This window comes from Gaeumannomyces tritici (assembly GCF_000145635.1).
Source record: "Gaeumannomyces tritici R3-111a-1 unplaced genomic scaffold supercont2.16, whole genome shotgun sequence".
Classification (NCBI taxonomy): domain Eukaryota; kingdom Fungi; phylum Ascomycota; class Sordariomycetes; order Magnaporthales; family Magnaporthaceae; genus Gaeumannomyces; species Gaeumannomyces tritici.
Window position 1 is genome coordinate 4,858 of NW_008804560.1, and position 22,834 is coordinate 27,691.

A 22,834-nucleotide genomic window follows, 5' to 3' on the forward strand; every position below is an offset into this window, starting at 1 on the left:
AAAACGGGAACGTAATTGCGTTCGCCATCTGGACCCAGGAGAGCCACTTTCCTGCCGAGCAGCGAGATGGTGAGGGATTCGCTCCGCCATATCTCTCCTCTCTCCGGACTCCCGTTTTATATACAGATTCACTAATCTGCTAATCTTTCTTTGGACCAGAATGTCCCCCGGAGGACCTCGCCGAAAAATTCAAGCTCGTCGGCTCCCGAACGGACGTCTTCGAAAAGGCCAGCGCGTGGATCCGGGACAGGATCAAGGACGCCGGCATTCAAGAATGGTTCACCATGCACCTGCTCGTAACAGATCGTCCCTTTCGTTGCCGCGGCGCTGCAGCGATGCTCCTTGAGGAGTTTGTGAAGGAGGCCGGAGGGGGATATTGTTTGGTCGAAGCCAGCCGAATGGGGGAACCCCAGTACGCGAAAAAAGGGTTTGAACATGTTATGGACATGCCAGTGAAAGTTAAGGGCGAGGAGGAGGGAACCAACGTTGCCGTTATGTGGAAGCAGCCAACCGCAGCGGAAATTACTGTAAGGTGGTCGCCGCCTCCTCCGTCGCCGCCTCTTCCGCCGCCGCTTGCTTCGCTTCCCGAAGAAGATTTGAGCTTTATGCAAACCTTAAAGGAGTCTGACCGAAGAAAAATGGGCTTTTTAGAATAAGATGCGGACTTTCCCAGTTTTAAAGCGCTTGCTTAAATTAGTGAAAAATGTATCACGAGTCCCCATTTAAGAGCAGACACCGTTTTAGGAACACAAAATTATATTTTGGGTGGGCATGATGATAGTGTTAAGAGGGCTGGGACCCGTGGTACAAGCGGCTTCCGGAGGCGGTGGGAAGACCACGGAGATGCGATTTCCAACCGGACCGGCCGTATACGTCAGTGCAAACCGGACAGCCTCAACAGGCTGCGGACGTACGATGAGCCGGCGAGCAGGCCGACATGATAAGGGAGTTCCCGGGCCACCACGTCAAGAAGACGAAGGAGGCCGCTTGCATCGACGCACCTGTCCTAAGCCCTCGCCTGGTCCAACAGCGAAACGATTTACGTGTAGCTCCACCGGGCCGCCTTCCAAGTTCAAAATCGACGGACCTCGAAGGCATATCGACTTTTGCGGGTGGGCGGAGACAGCTGGGCCAATGGGGCTAAGCTGACCTGACTCAAGGGTTCGCGAGACTTGATGCTCCCCGCCGAAATTCTGATGGACTACGACCAGTTCATTGGACTCGTGCACCCACGGTCAAAACACGACGGCGCCCGCGCCCCCGAGCCAGAACGGCTCAAGCAGCGCGAACAGCTCAATCGAGTTCCGGGATCGCCAAGCAATACCTCATCAGGAACCGACCCTCGACCAGGACGGCGACATATCAGTGGTCGTGGGAATACAAAAAGGGAGGCGCCGGACGAGGAGTTCAGGGGAAGTCGGGGATGGAGGAACGATTTTCCGACTCTTTCTTGAACTCGCGAACTTCGTCCCGCAGCTCGGACGGATCGAAAGATCGTGCGGGAAGGGCCCACAGCATCACTAAGCGGGGGTGAGGGGCGATGCTGATGGTTTGGTGGGGTGGCGTCATTCTGGAGTGGGCCAATCCGTTTGATCAAACGCGATAAGGTGCGATAAGGCGGCGCCCAGAGGGGCGGCGGGAATACCACGTGCGTGCTGTTGTGTTATCAGCCCAGTGCCCCGCTTGCCGCCCGACTTCAGCAGGTGTCCGATCCCGGCTCCGACAACAGCCAAGCTCAACAGGCCCGTCATGGATCCCCCTTTCGAAGTCGAACGTTTGCCGGATATACGGGAAAGTGCTGGTAGGGTCCGCTTTTTCGCCCGAGATATGACACCGGTGCAAGAAAGGAGAGGCACATGGCGGTTGCCGAAGTCGTATTTACTGCAACCAGTGAACGATCTTGCCTTGTTATACAACAGGGACTATGTAAGTCGACAGGTCTACCCAGCTGCCAACCATGCCTAACGAGGTGTTAAGTTTAATACCATTGTTGTTGGACAAGCCAAAGCCAAAGGGCTGAGCATTTCCTTCGATCACGCCATGGAGTGCCTTTGGGTCGAAAACGCCCTGATATTGAGCAAAAATCAGATGGTGGTGATCATTGTGCTTCCGAAGCCACTGGAACCCCAGGCTGCTAGAGTGCCACGAGGAATGGAAGCCTTGATTAACGACTATCCAACGCCAGAAGAGCCACGAAGGTCTGGTGCCAACGTTTATAACGACGCTAATATGGGCCAGCAGCTGCTGACCAGCAATACTTCAACAGCATCCAAGCCGAGGGACTTGATGAGGATCAGGTCGAAGGAGCAATCGCTATCGAAAACCTGCGAAAAAATCCCACGATTTCGCTCAGCAAGTCGAGAATAAGCACTGGCCCCGAAGCCACCACGATCGTACGCGATTTTCAGCCCGTGGATCTACAGGCTGGTGACATCCTCCAGCTCTATGAAAACGACGGTATCCACGTGACAAATGGGGGAATTGCCATAATGGCGCTTCGGTACAAAACAAAAACACTACATGATCAATAGTGCGGATGGGGAGCGGAACCTCCTTGATGAGAGCCCTGTTGATAGAAGGTAAAAGATACTTCGCCAGGCAGAAATTCCATAAAACTGAAGTCCAGACACCATTCGTCGACTGGTTCGAGGCTCTGGTTACCCGACGTGGTGTTAGCGAATAGGTGCAGAATTTTGTGGTAATCGCAAGGGTGGGGGGTACTTGCATCCAAAAGGGCAGTCGTGGCTTGGTTGATCGGTTGTTGGGCAGCTTCGGAGGTAAGACCAGAGTGCGCGGCCGGGGGGGTTTCATTGCACAGCGCGGTGGTTTGAAGGCGGCCTTGAGTTCCCGTATCCGAGGTGCGGGACGAAGGCCATGATGATGTGACTGGATCATGGTGAGGTACCGGGGTAGCCGTCAGCACGTTCGGGGGTGGAGGTGCCGATTCGGTCTGATGGGGCATTGATTGGACAGTAGGGCTGCGCAGAGGTGATGCTGCATCCGATGGCAGGGCGTGCGACGGTGGGGGATGGCAGGTGGATGATGCTTGAGGGTCGAGCTCTGGCAAACCAGCAATGCGGACGGTTGCACTGCTCGCTGCTGTGGTTTTCCTCCTTTTCGTCCCCCGTAGCTCCGCGCTCGCTGCAAGCCACAGACCGCGGAGGTCTAATTTGTCAGCGGGTTGTAACGGTTGCAGGATTGAACTCACAACCAACTGACCAGAAAGGAATTTTTCGTAGGCTGAAGTTGTAAGTTCAGCCCCGACGCCGACAACGCAATTGTAAATGTCACGGTTGGAGAAGATACGTTTTTCCAGCCTATCCCCGATGTGCGGGCCGGCCGTGACGAGATCGTCGATCACCCCTACCCCCACATCTTTCAGTTCCTTGATCTTGAGAGTCAGGCCGAGAGCGATGAGGTTTCTACACCCGAGTTTTTTCAAGCTGCTTCGTTTTCTATCATCAGCTGCGCTAGGCTGCTGGTTGAAGACGAAAAGTATCATTTTCGTTAGGTTAGTTAGGTCGGCCTGTTGAAAATGACGGTCTTCATCGTGTAATGCCTGGTGGTGAACTGCTCTGCGGGCTTTCAGAGCCCCTGCCGCCTCGTCAAGAAAACGTTCGATGTCTTCCTTCGTAGGCTTAGGCGAAGCCCATATCGATGCATGTATCTGGTTAAGGAGTTGTTGCATAGCATTGGGTAAATGCAAAACAAAGTCGGGAGGTCGAGATGGGCAACCGCAGAAAAACGAAAATCGGAGGTTCAGTAGTGGGCGACCGCAGAAAACCGAAAATTGGAGGTTTAGTAGTAGGCAACCGCAGAAAAACGAAAATCTGAGGTTTAGTAGTGGGCAACCGCAGAAAACGAAATCAGGAGGTTGAGGTGGAAACTCGAGAACCAATTAGAAGTCGAGAGGCGTTTGAGCCAAGCCCGCAGATCCACGTTATGTATTTTCCGGACAAACGGGTCCCCCGCTCGTGCTCCGCTTTTAGCGGTGTGGTGGTTTTTGGTGTGTGAATAGCGATTCACCCGGCGGGCTCGCGGCGGAACGGGGTCTGTGCAGAGCAGCGATTTTAGTGTGCCTTGGCTTATCACAGGATCGCCGGCATGCAGTTCGAAAGGGTGGAGTACTCTGTTTTCAGTTGTTTTGGTCACACTTGTCAAATTCCACAGGCAGGGAGAGAAGGTGGAAATGGGCCAAGCCAGCCGTCTCCGCAACTCCCATCCGGATCGCCGTTATCTAAACAGGGCTCCTAAATAATCGTGCAGGGCTGCGGGGGCCTGAGAGGCGACCCGGCACACCTACCTGCGGGGAACTTTCGCACGGTGTGGCAGGGCGGCGCTCCGCGTGTTGAGGCGATAAGGATACCTGCCGGGGTCAAGCTGCCGGTCGGGGGGCAAGCTGACAACCAGGAAAACAAACCAAGCCTAGATAAGAATGGCCAGGACAAGGGAAGCATGAATAATTCATCCATGAAGGTACTTTCCGCAAAGCAAAGATCAACTTGCAATGTACTTCTTGGGTCGCTGCTCGTGTTTTCTTTTCTGTCAACCAATCTTCCAACCGACCTAGCTCGACGCTGGCTTGCAAGACAACTACATCGCACCACACCCGTCCGCGCGACCACCAAGCGTCCCCCGTCCACCACCCTCCAAACAATACTCCTTGCCGCAAGCATCATCCAAGTTGGGGAATCTTCGAAAAGATGTACGGACGCGGATACGGTGAGTATACATCCATCAAATCCAACGTGGCTGAGCTGACTGGCCGCTAGAGGATCTACTATTGAGAGCTCCGGGCGGTACAGCTGAGGGGCAACAAACTGCGCCCCAATCATACATGCCACTCTGGGGCGTTGCATTTTTGTGTTTGATGTTTGTTGTACTGGTTTTTGGTCTAGCTGGCGCGCTCGAATGGCCGTGACTTTGAAGGCGAGACGGGGCCCCCTTTTATTGACGGGGCGTGATCATGTTCTCCCATGCCACGGGCTCCCGCTTTACGCAGTCACCTATTTCAGGATGGAGCAAGGATGATTAGAGAGGTTGCCAGTACCGAGGAAGTGGGTTGGCAGAACATACTGCAGATTTCATCTCGCCTGTAGTCCCTGTTTTCCACCTGGGGCTGGCACGGCAGCTTTGTTCTTATAAATTTGGGGCACCACTCGGCGGCGACGACGCGGTGGTGACCGCAGGACTATTCTCGCTGGAGGGTGGCTCGGTTAGCGGTTTTCGTGGGACGAAACTAAACGGAACGACTTACGTCTGTCCATGTGCACATTTTAAAATAGCGGGAGAGACGGGTGTATGGGTGATAGCAGGTCGCCGTTGATGGAGCTGGTACCAGAGATCGGCTATTTTCCGTGTGTCGATATGTGATCACCTGGGCTTCGGCGGAGGTGGTTTAGGCACGCCGGTCGTATCGTATGCGCCGCGGCCCATTGGGGAGGTCTTGCCAGTCGCCGTGTTAGTAATAAGGAAGTCTGCGGGTTTTGCTGTTCCAAGACATTTAGTCACTTTTATACATCATTTGCGTTTTGCAACACCCTCGGAGGCTTGGTTTCCAACCCGGAACTGCAACGCCCCTAACCCTCGCTTCTCTCCCAGATCGCCATCGGTGGATTTGCCGTTACCCCGCTGCCATCATGACCGATCTGCACAATTATCGCACAGGACGATGGTGCAGGAACCCCAGGATCAGCTCCTGCGGCAGTTATTGGCCTGAGCAAAGAAGTCGGAAAAGCCAAGGCCCGAAAACACAGCAAGCAATTTCTAGGCCAGCCCAGCAGCCGCTGCAAGGAACTCACTAATGGACCCACGCCTCGGGTCGCGATTCCCGGGACCCGCGGCCCCGCTATAACCTTGACGGGTGTCAAGGCGGTTAGACAGAAGAAGACCCCTCCCACCCCTGCTAAAAAAGCCAGGGCAATCAGGACTGGGATCCTGATTGTGATAGGGGTCTCATACACCCAGCGCACACGAAAGACAATGCTGCAAGTGCACGGAGGGCACGCCGCGCCCTAACAGCTATCGGATCAACTAATCACGCCTTGTGCTTTCGAGAGCTTCCACTACAATCTGCGCCAGGGATAAGAGCCGTTCTTCGTCCAGCTGCGGCCCAAAACTTGGCGCTCCAACGATACAACCGTCCGGGCGACGGCACCCATAATGTCGTCAAATCAACTGATCGCGTCTTCTTTTGTACTTTTCGAGAGCGTCCACTACAATCTGCGCCAGGGACAAGAGCCGTTCTTCGTCCAGCTGCGGCCCAAATAGCTGGATGCTTGCTGGCGCGCCGTCGTAAACGTAGGGGTCATCTTTCAGGCAAATTTAGCTCGGTACCTACAGTCTACGCCTAACACACCACATGATCGGTCACGGATTGAGTAACTTACAAGCTTCCATGTTGATCCTGTCTGCGTTGGTTAGCGGCTCAAAGTCGGAGGCCACAGTATCCACGTCCTTGTCGGCAAACGTGACTGGGATGACGACCGTTGGGTAATCGAGCACGTTCAGGGCACTCGAATACGCTATTCCTGCAGTCAGTCATATTGTTATCACCGCGCTTACGAAGCAAAACTTACGCGAATGGTAGAACTTGCCCGGCAAGACTGCAGCATACGGGGAAACGGGGGACAAAACTGCGCCCACCGGGAGGCCTGCCCGGCCTTGTCAGTATCTGGGCGGAGCAGGACAAGGTGCCGCGATGTGATTGGTTTATATCTCCGTCTTACCGTTGTCGGTTCTCCGAGCAGAAGAGCGCCAGTAGTCGTTCCACTTTGAACGGTACGTCTTCATCCTGTCCACAAACTGTTCGTGTTCCCGTAGCGATATAGATGGCAGCGGTTTCCCTCCAGGAAAGACGCGTCTGATCTCTGGTATGATGGGCTCTCCAGATAGCTTGATGGCTTCGTACGCATCCGGACAGCCATCGCCACGAGCAATCGGTCCCTACATTAACAGACTATTAGTAAAACAATGAGTTTTGTCAATATTGGATAGCCTTACATGTATTGCCATGCTCTCGTTATACGACGGCGGCTGCCAATCGACGAGCCCGTAGCCTGCATGCTCGAGCGCCCTTTTGGCAATGTTCATCGCGCGCGAAATTGGAGGATGGGGGGTGACAATGCCATCGTTGGCAAAAAAGCCAAACGACGGCTTTTCGGCCGCTTTCCCAGGGACATACTCGTTTGCCTCTCTATAAGGAATGGGCAAGCAGTACGGATCATTCAGCCATGGCTTGGTATCGAGAAGCGCTCGGAAGACCAGACGCAGAGTTTGGACTGAGTGCGCCATGATTCCCGTGACAACCGGCATGACCTGCTGTCCAGGAGAGATGCCTGCAATGTCTTTGGAAGACATCCGGCCGACGGATGGTTTGAAGCCAAAAATTCCCTGAAATGATGCAGGCATGGACACGGATCCTCCGACATCGGTTCCGATACCAAACACGCTGCCTCGGAGAGCCTGCATAGCTCCTTCGCCCCCGGAAGAGCCGCCGGTGGATAGGCGTTGATTGTGCGGGTTTCGCGCGTATCCGAGTATGTTATTGTTTGTTTCTGGGGCCCAGCCGCTGGTCACAAGAGTCGTTTTCCCGATCGGAACAGCGCCCAGGCTTTTCAGCTCGCGGACGAGCTCGCTTTCAAAGTGCTTCTCCTTGCCTGTCCCCTTTTTGCCCTCGAACGTGCCGATCCAGCCGACGTACGCGGCAGACGTTTCGAGGCCCTTGATGTGGAACTGGTCCTTTAGCGTTATTGGGACGCCGTGGAGGGGCCCGACAAGTCTCCTATGCTTTTTGAAATGCTTGTCCAGCTCCTCCGCCCGCTCAATGGCGAGGTCAAAACCAATCTCGAGAAGCAAATTGCTCTAGCGAATGCAGCAGGCTCGAGTTAGTACCGCATAAGCGTTCCCGAAACACTCTCAGGAGCTAGCCGGTCTGTTTTACAAGTTGATGTGCAATCCCTGCGCGCTTGCAGAATGCCGTTACCATTTGGACTGCAGTTAGAGCTCCGTCGCCCATTTTTTCGACTAGGGTCGTGGCGTCCATGGCGGTGATTTGGAATGTCTCCGCGTCTAGCAGCGTCTTTATGAACTCGCCGGCGATCTTCCGTTGAGACCTGGCCCGGTCTACCACAGCCTTCTCCAGACGCCACTCCCGTGGTATCTTGGCCTTGTCCGCATCGAGCTTCCGTGCCACGACGGCGCGCCATGAACGCTCATGGGGGCCGCAGTCCGGGCCGGAGGTGTCGTAATTATGGCCGACGAGGAAAGCTGCAATGATAAACAAAGAAAACAGAACCTCCCATCTTTCCGGCATTATGAAGGGTGGAGTCCGTGTTGGCGAGGCGCTGGCGTGGTATGTTTTATTGGCGGTTGCAGCAGCTGAGAATAATGAGAATCTGTCTGGATGTGTGCCTTATAGCAAGGGGCTCCTATTGTTTAGAAGGAGCTTGATGTCCTTAACACAAAAGCCTTGGTGTCAGTTTATACCAAAATACACCTGCCTTGTGCTTCCGACCTCGAGACGCAGCTGGACTGGCGGGCAACATGGGCCAAGCGGCGGACCTAGGTGGGGGTGAGGCTGTAGTTGCTTCAGGGCCGCCGCGCCGAGGACAGCAGGACAGACGCAAGCCCATTGGAACGGAATTACAACGAGCTGCACGCCCTAAGCTGACGCCCCGCTCTCTGGGCGAGTAGCACGCTGCGAGGGCAGGTATATCGGTGTGTTGGGCCATCGGTCACTTGACCTTTTCGAGCGCTGTCGTTGGATGGGTAGGGGCTGGCTTTGGCCGCAGAAGGCTAAGCCACGAAAGCTCCGCCAACAACGCCGGGATGGTTGCCGCGGCCTGTATCCAGCCCGCTTTCCAGACTCCGTTTGGCATCGCCCTTTGCCAACTCTTTCCGCCCCGCCACCAGTAGCGGGCGCCCAGGTTGGTACAGGCATGATGCATTAGAAATAAATGGCTACAGCCTACTGTTCGTCATGGATCCAATCAACCCCCGGCTTTGGATTCTGGAGCTGGTCGCATTCGTTGGGGAGGATCACTCGCCAACGACGGCGTCATCGCGGTGCTTTTTGGCATGTCTGCCAGCGGAGGCCGGACACGAGGTAGCCGGGTATTTTTTTTTCTTTATTTCCGTTTTTTCCTTCGTTTTTTTGTTCCCTGCGCAAGTAACAGCCGCACGACATTAATCGCACCCGCTTTAACCGCCGCATGTATTGACAGGCCCTTTTGCATTTTCTATTCCTTATTTATAAAGCAGCCATTATGTCCTTACAGACATAAACCACCGGAAAAGGACAAAAGAAAATGGCGAACCAGTGCTATCATGTTTGGGATCTGATCAAGTCAGACACCAACCTGTTCCAGTGGCATTGCAGATTTTGCAGCGATGGCCCCAACCCATATATCTGGCAGTGTAGAAACTGCACGCTCAAGGCGTGCCGCAACTGCGCCGGCGTCTAATCCTGCCGCAGGACGGCTCCCACCTAGGCGGCGGCCCAGGGCAGGCAACTACGCTGGCGGACGCGGCGGGTCGACGCGGCCAGTCGGGGTGTGCAACGATACGCAGGAAGCCTACATCAGCGAAGAGACAAGACCCTTTCCAGGGTATCATTTGGGAGGCGTTCATCGAAAGGTGAGCCCTGCAGCCACGAAAAAAGACCTGAGATCGGTTAACCACCCCGCCAACCCTTATTTTTCGACTGGGTCTCGTTCGAGTCAAAGGGTTCGCACGTGGGCGATGTTTCCATCGCGGGCGGCTCCGGGCTTTGCCACTCGGATGGAGCATTGCCGACGCTAGCAATCCCCGTCGCGTCGGCGTCCGGGAGAATCTCGTCGTCGTCTAGAGCGAGCTTGGCAGGAGGTGGGCGGGTGTCGATGTCGGCATCCTCGTATTTTGGGAGCGGGCTGAAGCAGCGGGCCGACTGATCGTAAATTACGCCCAAGACGCCAGCCCGGACGTGCGTCCGTCGCAACACGAGCTGCGCCGCGGCGGGCGCCGCCGCCGCCGCCAGGACGGTTGATGGCGAGCTATCGCTCTGCGCGAGCGTCAACCGCGCCTCGTACGGCCAGCTGACCGAGGGCGGCCCGCTGCCCATCCCGCGGTCTTCCAGGAGCTTGTGTTTGCGCGGATCGAAAGGGACGGGGCGGCGCATCGTGGGCGCCATGCAGTGGGACGGCTCCTTCGCCGAGGCCGTCGACGCGCGCTCGGGCAGGTGTGCGTCCAAGGCCTGGTTCAGCTGGCCGGCCGCCATGATCGGCGCGGCTTAGGGAGGTTGCCGACGAGCTCGGGGTGGAGTAATTTGGCACATTTATTAAGTACTAGCTACTGGGAAGCAGCGCACCAAAAATGAGGTTTTATGCTTGTGAAGCAAGCAGCTGCGGTTGAACGGACAGGCCGCCCGGCCGGAACACCGCCGCCTTTCACCGCTAAGCAGTGCACTTCAGCAGGCCCGGCTACTGATGCGAGCCTTTACGTAGGGAGGTAGGGCGCCAGATTCTTGGGCGATAGCGAGCTTAACCACCTTCCCTCTCTCCTTCCCCCGCCCGGCCTGGACCGCTCACAGCGAGGCTCCCTCCTCTTTTAGCTGTATTCCTCGGATATTCCGGGGCTGCGTGTCCCGCGCCTCACCCTCCGAACGCCCTGAGCCGAAATATAATTATGGGTTTAGGCATGACCGGCAGCAGCGGCGGCGGCAGCGGCAGCAGCAGTTGCCGCTGCAGCTTTAGTATGGTTCCTGCCCTGCAAATTCTAGGGCTAGTGGTTTTGCTGCAGGTGCCGCTGCCGCTGCACCACACAGAAATGATGCGCGGCGGCCGAGTGCTCTGGCGGCCAGACATGCGCACCCGTCACAATTCCCGACCACGCGGGAGGAGGGAAACCCAGGAAGAAGGCCCGAAGGAAGTTTAAAGTTTCGTTTTTAAAATACTTCCGCGGCCTCCTTATGTAGGTAGCTCGTTGGTTTGGGGGTCTGTTATAGTAAATAGCACCTGGATATGGGCGTTTTATATATCCTCAATTCTTGCAGCGGGTGGTAGTGGCGGTGGTCGCGCAAGATGCGCTGAAGCTATCACCTACGACGTCGACCTACAACCCGCTGGACCTTTTGCAGAAGCACAGCTCCAATGCTTCTACAACTCCAAACGCTAAGGGTTGCCACAGGGGGCGTGAACAGAATGCCCGCCCCTGGCACGGCGGTAAGCTAAAGCCGCATATACATTAAAGCCCTTGCAGCCACCACGCAGCGCGGTGTAGCACCCCAGATTGGATTGCGGAACGAATTTTCAAAATGGCCCCTTACAGAATTGTCACCACCATCCTGCATGAAAACCAGTACTTTACTTGACACTCCGTTGGAGCAAGGGGCGCTACGAGTGCGTTGGGAGGGGGAAGAAACTCCACGCGGCGACCTGGGGAGAAAGGTAGCAGGCGAATAGCGGTATGCCCATAGAAAGCAGGAGTCTCACGGCGACAAGGAAACCGGCCAAGGGATGATCAATGGCCGCGAAGCTGAACTCGGCGGGGAAACCTGCCAAGCTGCTAGCCTGTTCCGCGCTGGCGATTGGACTGGCGTTCATCGGTTGCACCTGGAATCCTGGAGCCGGCTGGGGACCTAGTTGCGACCACAAAACCGCCGTCGCTTTGGATGTGCAGGCCGCCACTAGGAGCTAACCCTTTTAGTTACCGGGCAGTCGGCCGCCTGCCGCTGGACTTACAAGACATTGGCGGCTCGCATGTTGAATTAAAGTTGCGGCCGTGCATCATGGGCTCCGCACGGTGTTGGAACGGCTATGTGGGCCTGGATCCACAGCAAACAGCCCGGGTAAGGCACCCTTGGAGGTGTGTCTCTGGTCGCTCTTAGTTGCCTGCCCGCTCCAATAGCGGTCCTATTAGCCGATGCACTCCCAAGTGCCCCCTGCTTCCGCCATTTTCCCCGCCCCTTTCTTTTCCAACGTTTCGGATTCTCCTTTAGCATACTCTCGGGCTGCCTGCCAGGCTCAACATTTCAAGCGAAAGGAATAGGGTCCTGCGGACAGGATTTAAAAGGAAAGCGGCGGCTCGGCACTAGTCGAGTTCGGAGCTGGATTAATCGAATTTAAGGACAATGTAACCTTGCGGGAACAACACGGCCACCGGGCAAACGCTAGCTAAAAAAGGCGGGCCGCCAAGGGCTCCACGGGCCCGGGGGAGCGGCTGATAAATGCTTGGACGTGATAAATTGCAGTCGATTGCCTACGCCCCATTTGTCCCATTCTTTACCCTACGCCCCATTCTCTCCCATTCTTTACCCTACGCCCCATTCTCTCCCTTACGCCCCATTCTTTACCTTACGCCCCATTCTCACCCTTTTTTTTACCTTACACCCCATTTCGTCCTATTCCTTTCCCTGCAACCTTTTTTATCCCATTCTTTTCACTACCCCCATTCCCCTCAACGCCCCATTCCGTCCCATTCTTTCCCTTACGCCCCATTCTCCCATTTTTCGCCTGTCGCCTTTCGTTTGTCATGCCCCGTCCGCCACAGCAGCGATTGCAGGAGCAATCCGCGAAGGCGTCGAAAAAAGCTCGACAATTGCAAGAGAAAGTCAAAGAGAACGGCTTCCATTTTAGCCCTCGAGGTGATCATACCAAGTTTGTTATTGAGTGGGCGCGAGTCCGGTACGACGGCAAGACAGGTCCGAAGCAGGCGTTGCGCCTCGACGTTGGTTGTGCCTTACAAACCGCTTCGGGGACCGTCAAGTTCTTGGAAAACGCGGAAGATGCAGAGGTTCTCACAAAGTTCCGTGCGGATGCAAATGCCCTGTTCGTGCGTCTCGACATCAATTCTTGCTTTCGATACCTGAGTGCCCTCGTCGAACCGGAACCCGAGCTAGCCGCGTGTTTTCTGATCGGTAGGTTTTGTGTCCCGATTCCGAACCGGAGCTTGCTAATCAGTACAACAGAGTTGGCTACACAGTACACGAAATATTTCGAAAAGTGTGTTAAACTCGTGCCGGGCTTGGCGGGATCCCTTGACCATAACACGGCGAATCGCCACGAGGCCGGCTCGCCGTCCTCTCCTCCCAGCCCGTTTGCGCCAGATCGTAAGAACGTCCTCTCCCCTTTCATGTCTCGCGCCGTCTAACTTTAAATTTCAATCCTTATCCCTTCCGTTTGTCCTGTGCCTTCTAACCTCGAATTTGGGACAGAATCGTCCTCCGCCGCACACGCCTCGACCCATCCGCCGCCGCCAACTTCTACCCAGAACGACCCCGCCCCGCTTCCGCCGCCGAAACGGCAACAGCCCCAGGCGGGGAACCCCGCCAGACGACAAAGGGTTCTATCCCACGCAGCCTCGCCGCCGTCGACCGAACCGGCCGGACTCCTAGCCGACCAGCCGCCTCCATCGTCAGGTCCATCTTCCCCCCCGACACAATCTGCGGCCCTGTTTTCCGACGGGGCCAAGACGCCGTCCCTTCCGACCTCGACTACCACCTTCGCCCCTGTCCCTGACCATCCGCCGCATACCCCAAACTCCCCAAGTCTGCCGGTGGCCCCGCCCGCCCTCGCGGCCCGCCCCAAGGACACCGCAAACGGCACAACGTCTGCCCCCGACATTCAGCTGGACGGTTCGCATTTATTCCCTGGTTCGAGTAAGTGATAATTGGTGCCTTTTGTTTCGATAACCCCGCACGATCCCTGGACCTCCGCAGCGCAAGCGGAAGCCATCATCGGTGCCTGGGCGGCGCAAGCAACACCGGGGCCGCTCCCACGCGCGCGGTATGAATGACCAGCGCTTGTAATTTTGGCCTGTACTAGCTAATTCAGTGCCGTCTAACCTGCAACTTTGGCACGCAGACTTGCCTCCCTCGTCCTCCCTCCCGAACCCAACTGCAGCGCCTCAAGTCCGGCCCGACGACGCCACCACGTCAGCGACAATCCAGACCAAAAAGCGGAAGGCAGCCAATGTGTCCGTGCAGACCAAACGACCTAGGCGCAGACCTCGCAAGCAGGATGTGGCAGCCATTTCAGCCCCGTCGCGAATGGCTCCATCAGCCGAAACCGAAACGTGTCCGCCGACCGCTTCCATCGGTGCCGCATCATTCAATGGCGCCCAGGCGAACCAGCAGCCTACGCCTCCCCCACCGATCCAATCCGCGGCCGCGTCTCCCGACACCAACGCAGCTCCCAAACACCCCAGTGCCAGGACTGAGCCACCGTCCCTCCGGACCCCGACTTTGAATAGCACCCCATCACAAGGTTCGCCTGCCATTCTGGCTTTCCCCTAACCCACCCTCGCCCCCGACAGACCTGTCCCTTTATGTGAGATTCATTCTAACCGTCCGTCGCATATCGCCATACCCTAGGCTCGTCACCGTTTGCCCATTCGAACCAACCGCCCGCAGGCGAACGCGAAAACGCAGGGAACAGCGGAGCGCCTTCGCCTGGGAACACGACCACCCGTTATGGGCCAGCCCCTCCTCCCGCGGTCGAAACGCTTCAATTGGCAGAACAGGTGCGCGTCGGCGCCGCGTCACAAGGCCTCGGTGACTGCCATCAGCCCTCTCGGCCTCCCCACCCAACCCCAGGCCCCATTCAGCTGGCACCGCAGTTGCCGGACAACACAAGTCCAGCTTCGTCAACTGGGCCGAGCCCTTGTAAGTTTCGACATAAACGGTCAGGCCAATCTGGCATCAACATTAGGCCTTTCTGTGCTACCGGCTGACCCAAACATACTGTCAGCAGCCTCCCCAAACCCCGACAAGGTTCACCGCTTCACAGGATATCTACTTTCCGCCGCCGATGAGTTCTTTACTGAAGAATGCATAAAGATGTTGGCTCCACAAGGGATTGTAGGCCAACCTCGGCGAGGACAATCAATTAATGCTACTCTTGAGCATGGAGTTCTCACTTTGGGTATCCGTTTACGGAACGATCGGCCGGACTTCAACCTCCAGGAAGCGCATTTAAAGGGAAAGCTTTTGACCGCTGTAAAGTGGTGGCAATTTGAGAATGAGAAGGCATCAATCATCCGCGAGACACACGGAATCCTTATCCGAGTTCATTTTGGTGGCGCAGGATATTTAGTGGCCAAGGCTCTTTTCTTCCATGATGAAGATATGCAAGAGTCCTAGGTAAACCAAACCCACGCAGTACCGACGAACACCTGGACTACCTCCCCTGTGGGAACACAAATTTCCTTATGGCCGCCCTTTTTTAACTCCTCCTTGGCCACATAGTTATCACCTATCCCTATGACGAACGCGCCAGCTTGCCAATGAAGTGTCACTGTTTCTTTTATTTCGAAAGTCGTTTCATTTTCGATTTTTGTGGGCTTTATCTGTTAGTTTATTCGAAAGGAAATCGCGATCCCGATGGAGACGCGCTCACCTTTGTAGGCAAACCCATTGCTAGATAGCCTTAGGAGGATTCAATCGGTCGGCAAAACTGTGTATGATCGAATTCGTTTTTGTGGGTTTTTTTTTCTGTTTTCTCCCGGATGCCGAGAAGACGCTGGTCAGGGAATGCGGTATTTTAAATAAAAGATCGAGCGCGACTTTCCCTCCCACCAGTGGGCCGGGCTAGAAACAAAATTTACCACAGGATCCCACTCCGCGATAAAGGATTCCAGTGCGACCGGCGGACTCATTGAGTGGGCCAAAGCCTAGTTCTGCCATGGGAAAAAAAAAAAGGCAGCAGGACTCCATTTAAAAAGTGCCAACCCGCGCAGGCAGCCATCCAAATGGCCCGCCCGACTCGCTAGACATTAGCCACTTTGTCGTCGGGCATTCTTGCAGCACCCATCGCATTTGCCGATATTCCTCTGATCGTGCCATTGGTGCGCAAACGTTTTTGTTGCGACCGGATGCCACACCGGCTCCCATGTGACAGCCGATGACTCGCGTTATGGCTTCCGGCTGCTGCCGATGACCAGCTTGTGCATCCCGTTCATCCGAAATGGCTGCTTTTAATTCCCGCATCAACGCGAGTGCTACATACAGCCTGCACTTTAACCAATGACGCACAGAACTGCGGGGTACATTCACGTGTGATATCGAGGAGGGGTTTATTTTCGAGGGCGACCAAGCCACCAAGCGTGGCGCGGTAAGGCGCTTGAGGATCAAATTCCAATCCATTGCGCTTGTCCCAGCTATCTGTTATCTACACGTGACTTGAATTTGGCTGGCGCTGTCCTGGCCCCGCCAGGAGCTGAACTTGATAAGGGATAAACCCGTGATTGGCCAAGATAAAAAGAACACCACTTTCGCCCCCGGCCCTACTTCCGCCGGAGCACAACGGTCGGCCCATTCGCACATTTTATCGGCGGTTCGGAATTGGGTTGGGTAGAAATGGGCGACCAAACTGACAATCTCGTGTGGCGAAGCCACTTGATTGACACTGGCATGCCCCTGTTATACTTCTCGGTCCTGCAAGGGGCTTGCTTCAAATGGGACGTATTCCCAAGAACCCAGTCGGCGGTTTGCGGCAGGGCGCAGCCGGAGCTGAAAGACCTTGGATTACCCTTGTCGCGAGCCTTCTTGTTTCCAGGACCCGGGGATCGATCGTCGCTAAAGGTACCCTGCAGGCCATTGCCGCGGAGGTGGCTCCTGCTACCCCTGTTTGGAAAGGCACGGCTTTTCCTGTGGCTTTCTGAGGGGTACGCATTGCCGTCTTCGCAGCTATGGATCCGACAGACGACACAGGCCAGCTCGGGCGCAAGGATGAGCGCCCGTTTAGGCAGGGAAGGTGGCCCCTGCTGTTGATCCGACCCCCGGCCACAAGCAATTGGTCAGTTCACAATCGGGCGGCTGTCATGGAGCGGCACGGCCTTGCAGGCCTCCCTCCAGATTGCGGGACAAGGAGGGCACGACGTCACGTGGCTACATGGCCCGTGCAACGCGCGGACAAATCTCTGCACGCGTTGGCTGTTGGTCACGATCTCTGTTCGATGGCTATGGAGAGAGAGAGGAAAGAGACCAACCCAAATCCTCCGTCTCGGTCGTCTGTCTAAATAGATACAGAGATATGCTGTTGCCTAGAATGTACTCTGCCTAAAGTGCACGGACCATGTAGGCTGCAGGCTCCTCCAACATTGGCCGGTGCACGCACTGATATCCTTCCTTGTTCTCCAACTCTTGATAACGTGGTTCATAAGCGAGCGACACACAAGCGAGCGACACACTTGCACAGTGCATATTAAACGTGATTTTATTAAATTAAATAACTTGTTCAATTTAAATCCCAACTTAATTAAATTTTAATATCATACATTTGATTACGTAATAAATCTAATTTATTTTTTAAATTTTTATTATTATTATTTTAAGGTTAGTTAGACATTTTAGCATGTTGTATACGGTATATTGCACAGTGTTACAAACTAGCCCTAAAAAACCAATAAAAAATTTAAAGAAAATTAAATTAAATTTGCTATGTAGTTAAATAACAATTATTAAATTTTGGTGCGATTTGGGTTTAAATTGGCGGATTTAATAGGGGTATCGAAAACCGCGTTTAATATGCATTTTGCACGTGTGTCGCTCGCTTATGAACCACGTTAGTCAATATCAACGCCTACCTTACTGCAGCATTGTCTCTTTGGTTGGTGCAGATTGGGACCCAACACTATCCGCAGTCGGCAACCGACGCGCCGTCCCCGACGGCCTCAATCATTAGCGTCCACTGGTGTTGCTACATCCCTTGCTGTAGGAGTGGGAGAAACTACCGGCCCAACAGCCGAATCTGCGGCATTGAGAGATTCCAAGCGTAGTCCCCCAGAGTCGCTAGGAGTAGGCCAACCGCAAAACGCGCAAGTGGGGTCGACAAAAGGGACCAGGCCTTTTATGCCAGCGGCCAACTGAATCGTTTGTTAGCACACAAAACCGCAATGTTAAAGACCAAGCTTACCAGAACTGGAAGTCTTGTCCATTCCAAAGTCTTGAGCGCGAGAATCAAGGACAGCAGCAGACACAGGATGTCTATTATTCCACAGTAAAACCACGGGAAGCTTCGCCAGCTCCGGTGCGGCCATCCCAGATCCCTTAAGATCTTAGGCCGCCGTCGTTCAGTACAAATTAATAATGTCACTAGGATGCCGTGGATCAGGCCAATAACGGCTGTGACGATGGCGGTAGTCCTTTGGTCGAAAAGATCAGGTCGAATGTTGAGAAGGACCAGCAAGGCGGGGTAAAAACCAAGAGAGACAAGTGCATCCAGTGAAAGTAGTGGGATTCGCCATTTCATTTCGACTGGCGTCCCCCTATGATAAATACCGGTAGAAAAAACCTACGGTTGTGTTAGAGTAATTCGAAATTGCATTTTGGAAGGAACTTACATCAAGTAAAAACGGTGTGTAAATGCAGATGGCTTGAATTAGGGAGTGATGTTGGATGTGAATCGGGTGCGCCGGTAATACAGAGGCCACAATCACAGCGACCCCCGCGGCCACCGCGGCCACCAAAAACACGGTTCCCGCGATCTTTAGAATAACGCGCACGGGGTGGCAATTGCCGAAGGTGCGATACCAAATGGTTGGGCGGAGAAGCAAGTGGATAGGAAGCAGCACAAGGGCCACTGCAGACCATATCCAGTTGTCCGTGGTGAGGTACCGATATCGTTTTAAGTTGCATTTGTTGAACCGAATCCACGAGGCGGATGAGGTCATTTTGTAGCCGAATCTGATAGGTGGGTTGAGCAAGCCCAAAGCACATCACGTCAGGCATAACACAGCTCGCACAATGCGAACGGGGGCATTGACCGTTCGTGCCTGCGGCTGAGCGGATGGGCACCCATTCCGTGGGGTGGCAGTGGGTGGCACCGCTAGTGGTAACCATCAACGCTATAAGACAGGCCCGGAAGCCGGGGTAAGGGAATCCCGAATACGGAACGCAATCCGCTGGAGGTGTGGAAGCTGAGCGGTTTGGGTTGACAAAGAGGGTATCGCCGACGACAAGGGGGTGGTTAGCGTAAGGTGGCTGGTTCCCCAAGATTCGATCTGCCATGGACTCGTTGGCGGCAATCCCCAATTTGTAACGCCAGCCCTTTACCCTTTTTAGCTGCCTGCTGTTGGGATGGCTGGCGGGAAATGGGGGAGGCGTGTAGCATCGCATGTTCCCATCCCCTGCCAGGAGCAGACAGCTTCGTCCTATTGGGTGAAAGCAGGCAACCCCAAAATGAGCGCTCGTTGGCCACCGCTGGCCTGGGCCACGATCAAGGATGGAAGAACGATCGCGATGCCGGCGGAAGACGGGTGGGTGATCCGGCACGATGAACAGTCGCAGCCTGAACCTGCCAGTTGCATATTAGTGGTGTGGTGAGTGAGAAAGCCACCTCGGGGTCTACGCGGAAATAAAAGTGTTTAGCGGTAGAAGGCTGATGATCGATTTTAATTCCGCATTCCCCTACCAGAAAAAAATTCCCATATTTTTACGCCGAGCTCTCTAGTGTGCAAACGGCCTCAGCAAGGTGTAGTCCTGGAGAGGGTTGCGGCCTTGAAACTTATAGTCTTCTGTCTAGCATTTTGTTCTTTCGGCTGAATTTACCAATTGTTTGTTTGTCCCTTTCTTCCCCGTTCCCATTTGGTGGGCTCCTACTGCAATGGAGGCGCCATTAGGACCGAAGCCGGCCCTTCCAGCGCCGGGCGGCGGCATACAGCACCTCCTGAACCCATCCAGCTCAACACAACTGCCTTCGCCGCCGCTCCACTCCCCACCAAGGGCAGGGCCAACAGGGGCTAAGGAGCAGCAGCAGCAACAGCAGCAGCATCAGCATCAGCATCAGCATCAGCATCAGCATCAGCAGCAGCATCAGCAGCAGCAGCAGCATCAGCAGCAGCAGCAGCATGGGCAGCACAACCCGAGCTTTCCTGGAAGACGGATCTTGCCGGGTATCAGTCGCTCCGTTAGCCTAAGGGGCCCAGGCGCAGTGAGAGGGATGGAGCAACAGAGGCACTCCTTCTCCCGTTCGCGCATGGGCTCGCCTTCTCACCACGCGCCTTCTCCACTCCACCAGATCCCGCCTCTGTCGAGTATACAGACCCACGGACCGGCACTTCCGATTCCATACGCCAACGCCCCTCCCGGCCGCGAGAACACGCCGTCCGGACTCAGGTCGATTTCGCAACCGCTTTACGGCCCCAGCGACCACAGCCCCGCGAGCTCTCCCGACGAAGAGGAAGACGACGACGATAGCATGGGGCCGGACAGGAAGCGCGTCAAGATGGGAAGGCCGCCGAAGCCCGGGAGGTGGATGCTTAGTTGGCGGGATCAGGCGGGCTGGTATCCGCAGGGCGGCCAGGCAGGAGGAGGAGGAGGCATGATGGCGGTGCCCAACGCAGGGACGCTAATACGCGACTTTGTAACGAGTGGGGGAGCCGAGGACGGCACGGGGCTGGCGCTTCAGATCCAACCCGAGGGCGCCGAGGCCATCCGCGTCGACGTGGACATGTTCCAGGCGTCAAGGGAGGCCGACAACGAGAGGAAGCGCAACGCCAACGCGTCGCGTCGGTTCCGCGATCGCAAAAAGCAGGAGATCCAGATCATCAAGGAGCAGAATGCGGAGCTGCAAAGGCAGAACGGCGATTACAAAAAGGAGCTGGAGGACATGGAGGCGCGGCTGAACCGGGCCCATGCCGAGCGCGACTTTTACCGCGACGAAAGGAGTAGGCTGCACAGCATCGTCCGCGGTAACACGGACCTCTTGCGCGAGGCTGAGCGGACAGCCCCCCCGACCAGCCCGACCATGTGGTCGGCCCTGCCGAGGCACGCCAGCTCTGCCCTGCCGGGCCCGGGCCCGGGCGAGATGCAGCACCCCGGCTCGCGGGGCCCGTCGCAGCCCTCGTACGATGCGATCTACCACAGCGACGACTCTCCCCAGGGGCGCATGAGCCTGCCGCCCGTGCGTCGCCGCCGGACCGACCAGGGGCCCGGCGCCGACTTTGGCTCAGCCTCGTCCTACAGCGGCACCTCGTTTCAGAGCCCCCACCAGGGGCCGCAGCACCACATCACCTACGGCCCTGGCCATCCGTATGGCGCCTCGGGCGCCGGAGCTACGCCGCCTCTTCGGCAGGACTCTCGCCACTCGCGGCCTGGCCTCCTCCCGCGAGGCCCGCCCCCGATCCTGCCCGTCGGACCGTCGTCCCACGGGCCGCAGCACGGCCACCACGGCCCGCCGCACCTGCAACACCCGCAGCCGCATCACGGCCAGCCGCCTCCTTATCCCCAGCAGCCGGGCGCTGTAGGCTCATTGAAACGGGCTGGGCCACCGTAATATCCCGTCTTTCGCGGTAAATCCGCCTGCACTTTTATTTCTTCTTACTCACCATTCTGTCTCTGATGCCCAAGCACGCAGGACCGCAGGGAAGGAAAGCTAGGAGATTAAGGGGACTCAGGTTTGAGCCTTATGGGGCTGGACATTGCCAAGCTTGTTGCCATCGCCGGCTGTTTGATCTTAGCTATGTTATGCCGTGGATTTGTTTTCCGTAATTTCCAAAGGACGGAGATCAGTTCCTTAGATCATTCATTTTTGTTTCCCTGTGCCGTGCAAAGTCGTTTACAGGAAATACACTAGCGTGGGGTGGTGCCTGCACAAGGCTGCCAGGTGGGTCGCCATGCATGGACACTTGACCCTGGTCACCCATACGGATAGTCTGTGCTTTTGTGGATCTGCAAGTCGGTCGGAGGCGGAGTTGTTGTTTCTTGCGTGGCTTGTTAAAAAAGGGTCTGACTAGCTCGATATGTAAGTACGGATTTGGTTCAATTTCTAATTTTCCCGCTATTCGTTCAGGGAGGAGGGGTGGAGTGCACGTAGTCAGCCCTAAATCCTAGTCGCAAGGCTCTGGGTACAAACCTCCCAGGAGCTGTAGTCGCGTCCGGGGCTAGCCAGTAAGGGTGTGTTGGGAGCGCAACGCGCTAGCACGAAACGGGCTGCTAGACGTTGCCTCCCACCCCTGCAGACGGTTCGGTGCTGCAGGTCGACCCTCTCCCAGCCACCGCTGTGTTGCGATGTTGACGGCCAGCCAACAATACGACATGGTGGGCGCGCAGACGCGAGACGCTTGGCCGGCGCAGCCTGCGTGATCCTTACAGAGGGGAAGAGAGCTCTTTCCGATACACCCTCCCTAAAGGCTCACTTTTGGGACAGCCTTTCCCACCTCCAGCCACCAAGTTTGTAAACCTAGGGCACTTCCATTTTTTTTCTCTATCACATCACGGTTGCCCGAGCAGCGTATATCACTGCTTCGTTTTCCGTCTGCAGCACGCGGGAAGGTAAATGCGTGATTGGACGCCAGGTTTTCGGCTGGAAACATGCCGGTTCGCGAGGCCAGGAGCTGCATGGATCGGCGGTACGGTGAACGGCCAGCAAAGCAAGGCCATGAACGCGCCAGGGTGGCCGAACACTCGTTCACAATTCGTCCACAATATTGTCTCTGCATGGTCACATCGCTTCCAGGTGTAGATTTATAGGACTACCCCCATGAGGCTCGGCGGATTGAGTCTAACTAGACGCCGCAGCCAGCTGCGCGGTCCTCGGGTCGCGGTCCGCTGCTGGTCAACACACCACAACAGTCCTTACCACGCAGAAAGAGACACGTTGGCACAAGTACCTCCGAACCGCCGGGTGTGACCAACACCAATGCAAGATACGAATCGCTTCCGTGCAAGTAGTAAGCAAGGAGGGTCACAGTTTGAAATGGTTGCCTGCCGGGCACGCGGAGCGGTACGCTGGCAGCGTCCCATTATCGTCTTGTCATCGCTCAAAGTGCTGTTGCAGGTACACCGGCCAATGTTCCTCCGTTTCGTTATCGGTAGCGAACGCCCAATTTGTTACGTTACAATGGTTTTCGATGGTAAGTC

At 55.8% G+C, this 22,834-nt stretch overlaps 8 protein-coding genes across 8 annotated transcripts; 3 read left to right on the forward strand and 5 right to left on the reverse strand.

Moving 5' to 3' along the window:
* Nucleotides 1-284: 284 nt before the first annotated feature.
* GGTG_13536 (hypothetical protein) lies at nucleotides 285-656 on the forward strand (the record flags this gene model as incomplete). The annotated part of the gene is made up of 1 exon (XM_009231447.1): nucleotides 285-656. One exon carries the CDS (start codon nucleotides 285-287, stop codon nucleotides 654-656), a length of 372 nt encoding a protein of 123 aa, XP_009229711.1.
* Nucleotides 657-2,337: 1,681 nt separating this feature from the next.
* Nucleotides 2,338-3,502, reverse strand: GGTG_13537 (hypothetical protein; the record flags this gene model as incomplete). The annotated part of the gene is made up of 2 exons (XM_009231448.1): nucleotides 2,338-2,886; nucleotides 3,220-3,502. 2 exons carry the CDS (start codon nucleotides 3,500-3,502, stop codon nucleotides 2,525-2,527), a joined length of 645 nt encoding a protein of 214 aa, XP_009229712.1. The 3' UTR covers nucleotides 2,338-2,524.
* A 2,666-nt stretch (nucleotides 3,503-6,168) lies between these two features.
* GGTG_13538 (hypothetical protein) lies at nucleotides 6,169-8,314 on the reverse strand (the record flags this gene model as incomplete). Its single annotated transcript, XM_009231449.1, has 6 exons — nucleotides 6,169-6,311; nucleotides 6,390-6,524; nucleotides 6,579-6,653; nucleotides 6,729-6,945; nucleotides 7,003-7,863; nucleotides 7,985-8,314. The coding sequence occupies 6 exons, from the start codon at nucleotides 8,312-8,314 to the stop codon at nucleotides 6,169-6,171; spliced, it is 1,761 nt and encodes a 586-aa protein (XP_009229713.1).
* A 1,359-nt stretch (nucleotides 8,315-9,673) lies between these two features.
* Nucleotides 9,674-10,255, reverse strand: GGTG_13539 (hypothetical protein; the record flags this gene model as incomplete). The annotated part of the gene is made up of 1 exon (XM_009231450.1): nucleotides 9,674-10,255. The coding sequence occupies one exon, from the start codon at nucleotides 10,253-10,255 to the stop codon at nucleotides 9,674-9,676; it is 582 nt and encodes a 193-aa protein (XP_009229714.1).
* A 1,114-nt stretch (nucleotides 10,256-11,369) lies between these two features.
* On the reverse strand, nucleotides 11,370-11,766 carry GGTG_13540 (hypothetical protein; the record flags this gene model as incomplete). The annotated part of the gene is made up of 2 exons (XM_009231451.1): nucleotides 11,370-11,614; nucleotides 11,718-11,766. The coding sequence occupies 2 exons, from the start codon at nucleotides 11,764-11,766 to the stop codon at nucleotides 11,370-11,372; spliced, it is 294 nt and encodes a 97-aa protein (XP_009229715.1).
* Nucleotides 11,767-12,307: 541 nt separating this feature from the next.
* On the forward strand, nucleotides 12,308-15,475 carry GGTG_13541 (hypothetical protein). Its single transcript, XM_009231452.1, has 6 exons — nucleotides 12,308-12,892; nucleotides 12,944-13,084; nucleotides 13,190-13,633; nucleotides 13,839-14,240; nucleotides 14,348-14,638; nucleotides 14,727-15,475. Exons 1-6 carry the CDS (start codon nucleotides 12,508-12,510, stop codon nucleotides 15,113-15,115), a joined length of 2,052 nt encoding a protein of 683 aa, XP_009229716.1. The 5' UTR covers nucleotides 12,308-12,507; the 3' UTR covers nucleotides 15,116-15,475.
* A 1,752-nt stretch (nucleotides 15,476-17,227) lies between these two features.
* GGTG_13542 (hypothetical protein) lies at nucleotides 17,228-18,645 on the reverse strand (the record flags this gene model as incomplete). Its single annotated transcript, XM_009231453.1, has 3 exons — nucleotides 17,228-17,269; nucleotides 17,889-18,266; nucleotides 18,316-18,645. The coding sequence occupies 3 exons, from the start codon at nucleotides 18,643-18,645 to the stop codon at nucleotides 17,228-17,230; spliced, it is 750 nt and encodes a 249-aa protein (XP_009229717.1).
* Nucleotides 18,646-19,577: 932 nt separating this feature from the next.
* Nucleotides 19,578-21,248, forward strand: GGTG_13543 (hypothetical protein; the record flags this gene model as incomplete). The annotated part of the gene is made up of 1 exon (XM_009231454.1): nucleotides 19,578-21,248. The coding sequence occupies one exon, from the start codon at nucleotides 19,578-19,580 to the stop codon at nucleotides 21,246-21,248; it is 1,671 nt and encodes a 556-aa protein (XP_009229718.1).
* Between the last annotated feature and the right edge of the window lie 1,586 nt (nucleotides 21,249-22,834).

Excerpts from the sequence above, each read along its gene's own strand:
- GGTG_13541 (XM_009231452.1), top strand. The coding sequence starts at position 12,508 with ATGCCCCGTCCGCCACAGCAGCGATTGCAGGAGCAATCCGCGAAGGCG. Across the intron at positions 12,893-12,943 it reads AGCCGCGTGTTTTCTGATCG|AGTTGGCTACACAGTACACG; the intron begins GTAGGTTTTGTG and ends TCAGTACAACAG. Across the intron at positions 13,085-13,189 it reads CAGCCCGTTTGCGCCAGATC|AATCGTCCTCCGCCGCACAC; the intron begins GTAAGAACGTCC and ends AATTTGGGACAG.